Here is a 10047-nt window from a genome sequence, read left to right on the forward strand (position 1 = left end):
GTTCAGAAAATGCAGGCTGTCTCCACCATACTCCACAGGAATCTATATACGGGTAAAAAGCAGCCCCAACTTATCAATCTACTTCACTTGTATATACTATACTTATGATATCCTGTGGTAATGCATCCAGCACCTTCACTGGCAAACATGTTTCAGAAGTTAACGGCAACAATAATGTTGGTCTCCTAGATAAACTCTGCATATTAATATCTGGCCTTATGATACAAACGACTGTTTAAAAAAAAAAAAAGTTAATGATAGAGCACAAAGATGCTTGGCCATAATTTCTCAAATATTGGACCAAAAAAAACATGCAATCATTACAGAAGTTTGAATTTAAGAACATGAGGAAATCACATAGCATGGATACATTCAGATCTATATTTCGGAGGTCAACTGCTAGCCAATAATCTAAAAAACAAACCTATGGGGCTGGGGTTGTGGCTTGGCGATAGAGCGCTTGCTTAGCAAGTATGAGGCGCTGGGTTCGATCCTCAGCACCACATAAAAATAAATAAATAAATAAAGGTATTGTGTTCAACTACAACTAAAAATTTTTAAAAAATAAATATTAAAAAATAATAAAAATAAAAAACAAACCTATTTGTATACCATTCTTACTTTACTGGAATTCAACATTTGCAAAAACAAGGATATTTCAATCTAAAAATAGATGAGATTTGACAGTGTTTATAGCTTTAACAAAACAGACAGTGTTAGAATATAATTTCAATTTTGTCTCACATATAGACGAAAGAGAGAGAAACAGAAGTCAAATCTAAAGATCAAACAAAGAAGTGCGTAAAGAAAGCTTGGCTAATTCCAAGAATTTCCAAAAATTCCATCTAAATCTTAGTTCCTTCACTTCTCCAGCTGCTCTGGCGATAAAGAGCTTCACTCCAGACTCTGTACTTAAGAAGAAAGAAAACAATGATAAACTTTGTTCCCCTTAGTTTCCACTCTTAGGTACTGTACCAAAATAAAAAATTTTAAAAAAAATTGAAAATGAGAGAAAACCATGTGGCCCTTATCCACATGGATTTATCTTGATAATGCCCATGCATGTAGAGATACTTAATAACATATTTATGAATAAGGCAAAATATATATAGTTATTAGGAAATCTCATAAAGAAATAAAACAAATGATGGTGACTGGATGTTACATATAAATAAAAGAGAACTTTCTGGAAGGTGAACTGAGTGGGTATTACAAGATGCAGATACAGACCCAGGAGTGATTTTCTTATATTTTCTTTGTTGTTATAAATGCTAGACTTGGTGCTGTAAAATCTAGGTGCGGTGGTACATGGCTACTCCAGAGGCTAAGACAGGAAAATCACAAGTTCAAGCCCAGACTCAGCAACTTAGTGAGACCCTGTCTCAATATACAAAATAAAATAAAAAAGGGCTAAGATGTATACAACGAGATATGAAAAACTGTGCTCTATATATGCAATAAGAATTGTAACGCATTCTGTTATCATATTTAGAAAAGGGGGGCTAAGTAGCTTAGTGGCAGAACAGAACACCCCTGGGTTCCCCAGTCCAAAAAAAAAAGTAGCAGAAGCAAAACACACACACACACACACACACACACACACACCTGCTCTTTCTAGCCAAATATTAGAAAATAAAGGGCAACCTAGCAAAACAAAACAGTTTGAGAGCAAACATCCTTATCCAGTGTAAACAAAAACAAAAAAGCTGCATTTCCTGCTCACAGCAGTCAAGAGAGGTAAAGTATGGAGTTTAAACTTCCAACCTCTCCCAGATGTCACCAGGGGTAGACAATCAAGGTATCTATGATACACCCTCTGGTATCTAAAAATAAACGAGGAATAGGAACTTCATGTCTGCCTCCAGTAAGGAGGCCTTGTGCAGGGTCAGTGGAGGCCACCTGGAGATCTTGAACTTCTATTCTCATGAGCAGCAGTAAGGCACCTATCTCTCACCAAACCAGGGTAACAACAAAAGCATTCATGCCTGAAGAACTCTCATCATGATCCACTAAGAATGAAGCCTCGCCATCCCTCTTGGAATTAGGCAAAAGCCACACAGGAAAAATTAGTATGTGATGCTCAACTTCCAAGCCAGAGAGAGGTCAATGGATGCCTGTGGGAAGTCTGGATATTCACCTCCACCTGGAAGTAGAAATGGGGAGTCCCCCCAGGTGTTACAACAGTGTCACAGGAAGTGTGCTAGAAATAAATGTGTAAATAAAATCCATAGTGTGACAACATAAGACTGAAAATGTCCAGGATAAAATTGAAAATCACATGTCATATACCAAGAACTAGGAAAGCCTCACTTGAATGACAAAAGACAATCTACAGATGCCAGCACAAGTTGGAACTATATGACAAGGATTTTTATGCAATCATAACAGAAATACTACCACAGGTAACAAGTGTCATACTTGGAACAAGTGAAAAAGCACAGTCTTAGCAAATAAATAGAAGATCTGAAGAAGAACCAAATAGAAAATTAAGAATTAGGAAATACAATAAATGATTTTAAAAAAAATTCTATGAGATAGACTCAGTAGCAGCAGTGAGAGAGCAGATGACAGAATCAGTCCACTTAAAATAGAACACTGGAATTATCCAAACTGAACAACAAGGAAATAAATGGACAGAACTCCAAGGCCTTCTCATAGTATAGCCAAAGATCTAACCTTTTTCCATCAACCTCCAAAAAAGGAAAAAAGAAAAGGTGATACTGAAAAATTATTTCAAATGGTTGAAAACAATGGGAAGAAGAGTAGTACGATTGTGAAGGAGGAAGACATTTGTGGTGGTAGAATGATTTTATGTGTTGATAGAAATAACAAGTCACATAAATTACACATATGATTAAATTATATGTATACATTGTATCAGGGCCACTTTCTTGGTTTGGATATCAAATGATAGTAATCCAAGATACAGAAGAGGAAAATAGGAATTCTCTGTACCATCTTTGCAATCTCCTATGGATATGTAATTATTTCAAAATAAGTGAAAATGAGTGAATGGAAATATCACAGTTTATTCCATTAACTTGCATAACTAATGTGTTAATAATTATAATAATAAAAAAAAATTCTTACCCCCAAATAAATGGAGACTTTCAATGTGGTTCCTTATGGTTCTGAAGTAAGCAATGATAACATATAACTAAACAGTAACAGAATTCCTGGTATTTTATTTATGAAGATATCTTCTAAATACATAGCAGGAGAAAGGAAAAATACAAGACTGACATGATTCACTTAATAAACATTATTAAAGCCTTCTACAAATGAGAATGAAGGCAGGAATTAAGGATTCTGAGACAGAAGTCATATTTCTGGCCCTCAAGCTTAAAGGGAGACTGACAAGATCAAACAGAATTACATGTTTCAGTGAGGCAGTGGAAAGGTCAAGAAGGAGAAAAACAGAGGTTCATTTAATCCATAATGAATAAGATGGGGAAGTCATTATGACAGTCCACAGCATGGGCAACACCTTAGATAAGGGGAGAGGCAGACAAAAGGGGAGGCTGCTGCACATAAGTCAGGTTCGAAGAGATAGCACAGAGGCCCACAGGAGGCAAGTTCCAAAGTCTGAAGGAGGAAAGCCTTTCAGGCCTCCACTGAGCAGCACCATATGCCAGACATGGTGATAAGCACTGGGCTCTGCTCAAGGGGTTTCCAGCCTAGTGAGAGAGGCAGCCTAACCTAGCAATCATGAAATGATGACAGCATGGACAGTGATCTAGAGCTGTTTGCTATAAGAATAGGGGAAAGAAACATATCTAGCTTTGTGTGAAAAGAGCAGGGTTTCGAGAGCAAACTATAAGTACTTTGTTTTTTATCTGAGATAAATTAGAAAGGGCCAACAGAAAAGTCTGGAAAGGTGGGTAGGTTGTAAGAATGTCAAGGAGTATCAAAGACACCCTGCAGGAAATGGGAGTTATTCACATGAGTGACAAGATGAGACTTTAATTTTGAATGATTCTATCTGAAATCACTGTGTGTATTGGGGTGGAGAAGACAGGGATAGAGGATGGCCATAGAAGAAATTAGAAAAAGAAAGTATCTGGTGTTTAGAAGCCCAGTGAGAAGGAAAGAAATTAGAAAAATATCAACAGTGGAAAGTATGACTAGGAGGCATGAGGAGAGGTTGGGAAAATTTTATTAGCTTTGAAATGAGGAGATGATTCTGTCACTTAGAATTACCTATCTCAGGACAGCGATGAAGGCACGGCAGACTGTTTTAAAGAAGAAAGTTATGAGAGCAAGAAAGCTAGTATGGACTAATGCTATCAGAAGCTTAAAGGAAACAGGGGAGAGTAAGCCTCATGAAAGATTAATTTTATTCCTTTTGGAAGTGAAACACATATTTGGGTTTTTTAAGGTATTCCAACTGGATCACATTGACAGGATGCTACGAAAAAAAAAATGCATAGGTTGGAAGAACTTGGAAATACAAAAAAAGGTTATAACTACAGAATGAGTCTAAAGACAACAACATGAGGGTCAAGGACATGGATGAACAAGTCAACCTTGAATAAAAAAGAAGTATTCAGTCTACTGAGAACGAAAGACCATGAGAGGGTGGGCAGGGAAAGTTGAAAAGCACCGGAAAAGACATATTCATTTTCCTGAATAAAATAGACAGTGAAATCATCTGTTGAGACGTGTGGATTTAAGAGGAGACCTAGGAGGTCTGGAATTACCCCTGAAAGAAACAGGATCTGGGCTACTCAAACTCAAGATAAAGCCTGACAGGTGACCATTCACTAGGGAACATGATATTTTAAAACCCTCAAGGAATTATTTTTCACAAGGTAATTTCTTTCTTAATTTGGTTTATGAGTTCAAATTTTACACAGCAGTGATTTAAAGGGTAAGGCAGTGCTTATTTTCCTACAAGAGCTAGCTTCTAATTGAGGTCAAGTCCACAGTGACACTAAGATAAAGGAAAATTGTAAAATAATTATACTTATATAATTTTTGCTTGTATTTCTGTAGTATTTGTATAAAATGCTGCTTGTATTATCCCAAGCAGAATTTTTTAACCTTAAAAGAAACGTGCCTGATAGGTATTACATCTTTTGTTGTGTAGACAAAAAAAAATAAAGTTGAGTATCAGAGAGGAGAAAAATGACACGTCCAATGTTTTACAGAAGGTAGAAATGTCAATATTCAATCCCAAGTGTTTTGCTTGCTAAAACAGGACTTTTCCACTATATCATATATTTGTTTTAAATGCATATCAAAGATAACTGAAATTTAATCCAGGTTTGTTTTGTATTTAAGAAACATAAATAAGATTGTCCTGAATCTACTGAGAAAAAGACTATATTCATCAAGAAAAAAGTCAACTTAAAGAGTTCTATTAATTTTATCCAAAACTGGTTTTATACAAGGTACCAATAAATTTCCTAACTTAAGAATTTGTCAATCTTTATTAAAAATATTTTAGGCACACAATCTAAACTTTAAAATGGTCCCTTGGAGAATTTAAATGTGGTGAAGTCACTACAAGTGATTATTTGTGATAAGTATTAACCTCTGCTCTGTCATGTTTTAAAGGGCTCAGACATCTACAAAAATGAAGATCTATCCTGGATATCATGAAAATTTACAAACAGTGCCCTGGGTGTTTAAAAAAAATTTTTTTGAAGTGCTGGAATATTTGGCAATATTTGATTTCATCATACCATGTGTTAACCAAAACTCTTAGCAGTATACAAATGTTTGAAAAGAATCTAAGGTAGGAGACAAGCACAGTGGCACAATTCTATATTGAGTGTGAAGGCTGATGCAGGATGATCGCAAGTTCCAGGGCAGCCTTGGAAACTTAGGGCAACCCTGTCCCAAAACTAAAAAATAAAAAGAGCCATGGATATAGCTCAGTAGTGGAGCACCCCGTTCAATCCCCAGTACCAAAAAAAAAAAAAAAAAATAGCAAAGGAATTCAGACTAGGAAGTCTTAGAAATTAATAATGCTCCTAGAATTACTGTAACTAAATCTACAAATTTGAACTGATCTATGTCTATCAGCAGTGATGACTTACTGCAAATAAGAATATTTTCATACACATACATTTTTGGACCCAAGACTTGATAATAGTTCAATAGACTTAAGAATATAAATGTATGCAGTACCCAAAATAATGTATATGTCTCAAATTACATTATAGTGTGATGAATGAATTATTAATTATCAAACTAGGAACAAATGAAAAAAGTTTCAAGAATATGCAGACATTAATTTTTATGTTCTGAATATACAAAACCCCTCCTGTACATCAGCAGTAATCTGGAACTTAATTAGAATTGCAAAAAAATGTACAGATCATGTAGTCCAACTCCTTAATTTGAGAGACAAGGACACTGGACCCAGGGAAGGGAAGCTTACCAAGATTCAGTTTAGGGAAAAGTGGAATTAAAATCCAGGTATCTGGATTCAGAGTTTAATGCATTTCCCAGAAGTAGCATAGATATAAATAACCTCATGTAATTTCATCTGGCAAGCAAATTCAGAAGTGCAGTAGAACTTAAGAATCATGCTGAGTTCACTGTTTTATCATATGCAAAAACACCTTCTATAATAAATGGATAACTAAATAACATTATAATTACAGGAGGAAAATTATTTTAACTAATCAAACACTTTGAAAACACTCTCTAAAGCACATTCTTCAAGATCTCTTCTAAGTAACAATCAAATACATAAAATGTTGAGGTTTTTTTTTCCAGCAGTGTTCTCAAAATCACCTCTACTGAAATCTTAACACAAACAAGTAAAATAAAACAAAATACAACAAAATAACCAAGAAACTAGTACTTTTAACCTCATGGCCTTCAATTCTAAATGAAGCAGTCCCAAAGGAGCACTGATTTGCATCTATCTCCAATCAAAAAGCAAAATAAAATCACTGTGGAAACTCATTGGTTTATATCACACTGCCCTTATATGTATTAGCTGCTGGAAAATCATTCGAAAGAACTGAATCATCTGGATCATTTTTATTACTCACTCAGTCTTGAGACTGTCTGCACAGTACTGAAATGTACTTCAGTGTGCACCTTTCTTCCAAATGAATATCTATGTCAGGTTTATTTATAGCCACTGCCTTCAATCAGTGCATTTCCAAGTATGAGAAATAAAATAATCTCAACAATCTTCTATAGAGACCTGAAACAAAACCTAGAAATCTTGGCAAACTGCCTTTGAAAATATAATGAAAAGTCTATAACATAAAATATACACTAAGATTCACTGAGATTCCAAAGAACACTCACCTTATATTCTTTAATAAACACATAAAGTTCCCCAGGTACAATTAGAGAAGAAATTTAAACCTTAAGCATCCTTTAGCATAACTTTTTATGTACTATAAGATTATAATCATCATCTCCTTCATTCTCTTTTCCTTATTATGATTTCTCTGAAATTTGGGCACCTTCTTTGTTTCTTACTTAGATGCTTTTCTGTTTAAGAGCTTGCCTCCTAATTCTTTACAAAAGCAGGACATGCTTCCCCCTGCTGGGAAAAAATTAAATTACAGGGTACATCAGAATGGTCCTAAGTATGAAGAAATCAAGTTCGGTAGAAAAGATAAAATGCTAAAAGAGCCAGGTGCACAGTCTTCTCTACAGTTTTACCAGTTGCAGAAATAAATATGTCCTCCACTCTCTGAAGAGTTTCTCTTACGCATCTTGTTAATTTGGCAGTTTTCAGGTACAAAAACTCCCATTAATGACTGATGAATCAGTCATTGAGTCAGCTGTCCCAAAGCAATCTCCAATTAGCAGCTAATGAAAATTATCAATTTGTAACTTTTTTTTGCACTTTAAAGACATTATATGCTAAATGAAGTCACTATAAAATAGTGAAGTAAACTGAGACAGCTGAGTTGCATTTTTAATCATTTTAAACAACTGTAAGCCTTCATTAACTCATGTTTCAGTATTCCTATTATTTTTATGTAGCTGTCTTTAAAAAGGAGACATAGAGTTTAGTTTTTTAATTGATTTTACTTTCCACTTTAATTCCTATGCTTTTATATTCAGTAATCAAGAAAGTAACGAGCATAATTGCATTCTACTCTCAATCACTTTACAAAACCAGCCCTATCCTTGAAAACAGTTCAGCTACTTCACATGTTCCATATTCTGATATAATTTTTTCCTATTTAGCATGCAAACATTTTGCTGTTAGTATAAATAACATCCATCAGTAAAATATAAAAATAAAGCCAATGTCTTATATGTGGAGAATAATTTTCCTTCCATGTACAACTAAGACTCAAAAAAAAAATATATTAATGCTGAGAAGCTGGAGTAAAGGAAGTTGTCACTTTTAGTTTTGTGGTAGGTAAGTCCATAACAACCCAAGCTACAAAACACACTGAAGCCAATTTGATGATGAACCAATTCATTATTAATGAAGCATTCATCCCCCAAAATCTGCAATTGTTTTAAAAAAGGCATGTGTAGATTACTACAGATATAGGCAGTGTCTTTAATAGTTACAGGTCATTATTTCAGTATAAATTGAGTAATTTGGGATAATATTTGTTATACAGAAGTTTGTGTGTGTGTGTGTGTGTGTGTGTGTAAGCGCGTGCACCTTTTTTAAAAGAAAACCTTTCAAAGCAAAGCAAAAGGCAATACATATATGTTCCTCTGGGAATGGAATCTCCTTCAACATTACAGGTACACAAAAGAAAATGCACACTTGGTAGAACAGTTGATCAATTATGGAGTGTTCCCAGGGGCCAATATCTGGCAGAGTACCCAATCATCACACTTCAAATAAATTTATAAGCACTTTAGTCTCTGCTTACCACCTTCACATAAATACACGATCATGGATAGTTTAATCTTGATTAATTCTATGACTTTCCATAGAAAAGACTTTGATTAAAGGGTATCAAAAGCACTTCCCAAATGCAGCAGGGGTGGGGAGTGGGGGGAGCGGGAAACTGATTGGTAGCTAAGAAGCTCTTAGAACACTACATTGATCACTATTTACTTCCAAACTGATTTCCCTTCCTTCCCTAAGCGAAGTAGACCGTGTTACACTTTATGCTTTTCCCCTCCCTTGGTCAATGAGCCTTACAGGTCACATAATCTTGTAGCTTTGGTCTTCCCCAAATTAAGACATAGAGAAGGAGCACTGCTGCCCTCCCCAAGAACAGGTTCCGTCCTCCTGAGCTCTGAAGCGAGCATCTTCAGGGAGGACACTTTCTGCGAAGGCTAAGAAAGGCGTCCCTCCCCAACTTCACTCCCCTAATCAAGCCGCGGAGATGGGCAGCCGATGGTTTGTGCCCATCCATAGGGGCTAGTCCTACCTTCAGCCAAAAGGCGCGATGCATGCACAAAAGATGGATCCAGGCTATCTTTCTCTGCCATCAGCTCAGGCAAATATTTCTCCTCTTCCATAGCGCGGATTTCGGACCGTCCCCGGGCGAAGCGCGAGGTTTCGCTCGCTTGGACGCAGGGTCGCTGGGCAGCGCCTAGCTCCCGCGCTGCTCCGCCTCCGCCGCTGCAAAGGGATCTCTGCGCGTCTTCACTGGCCCATGCACCGAGTGCCTGCTATTCCCGCCGTCGGGCTGAGCGGCCCCGCGCCCACACCTACCGGTCCCTTCCGTCGTCCCTCGCTCGCGCTGAGCCTCGGCTCATACCAGCGGCCTTAACTGGGGAGGCGGGAACAGGGCGCGGCCCACCTCCACCAACCACTCATTGGTGGTGGTGCCAGGAGAGGCGGGACGCCCGCAAAGGATTCGGTCTCTCATTGGGCCATACTGCACGTCGAGTTGTCTTACTGGCAGGAGGCCGCTGCAGAGGGGAGGGGAGCTCAGAAGGTGCAAACGCTTTCTTCTTGCAGCCCAGCCTTCTCTGGTTATTAGGCATGCCCAGTTCTGTAGAACCCTCTGTGCTGTCTGCTGAGGTGCCGAGGATGGAGAGAGCGGGAAAAGCACTAGTTAAACAGAGAGGCTCTGGTTTAAAACGGAGGAAATGGGGATAAGTAGTGAGCCTCTGTGGGGGTGGGAAAGCTCCAGGGAAAGT

At 37.3% G+C, this 10047-nt stretch overlaps 1 protein-coding gene across 18 annotated transcripts in view; it reads right to left on the reverse strand.

Annotated features, from left to right (window-relative positions):
• The window catches only part of Khdrbs2 (KH RNA binding domain containing, signal transduction associated 2), a 587319-nt gene extending 577660 nt beyond the window's left edge, over nt 1-9659 (reverse strand). For all 18 annotated transcript variants that reach the window (XR_009225748.1, XR_009225747.1, XR_009225735.1 and 15 more), the window contains exon 1: nt 9330-9659. Coding sequence is in view for 1 of the 18 variants with exons in the window: in XM_046432600.2 (XP_046288556.1) it covers nt 9330-9420 (91 nt within the window). In the remaining 17 variants the exon portion in view is untranslated. The remainder of the gene's footprint in view (nt 1-9329) is intronic.
• Between the last annotated feature and the right edge of the window lie 388 nt (nt 9660-10047).

The sequence above is a fragment of the Marmota monax genome, unplaced genomic scaffold (genome assembly GCF_021218885.2).
Source record: "Marmota monax isolate L192 unplaced genomic scaffold, Marmota_monax_Labrador192_F-V1.1 WCK01_AAM20220418_F8-fsc00116, whole genome shotgun sequence".
NCBI lineage: Eukaryota > Metazoa > Chordata > Mammalia > Rodentia > Sciuridae > Marmota > Marmota monax.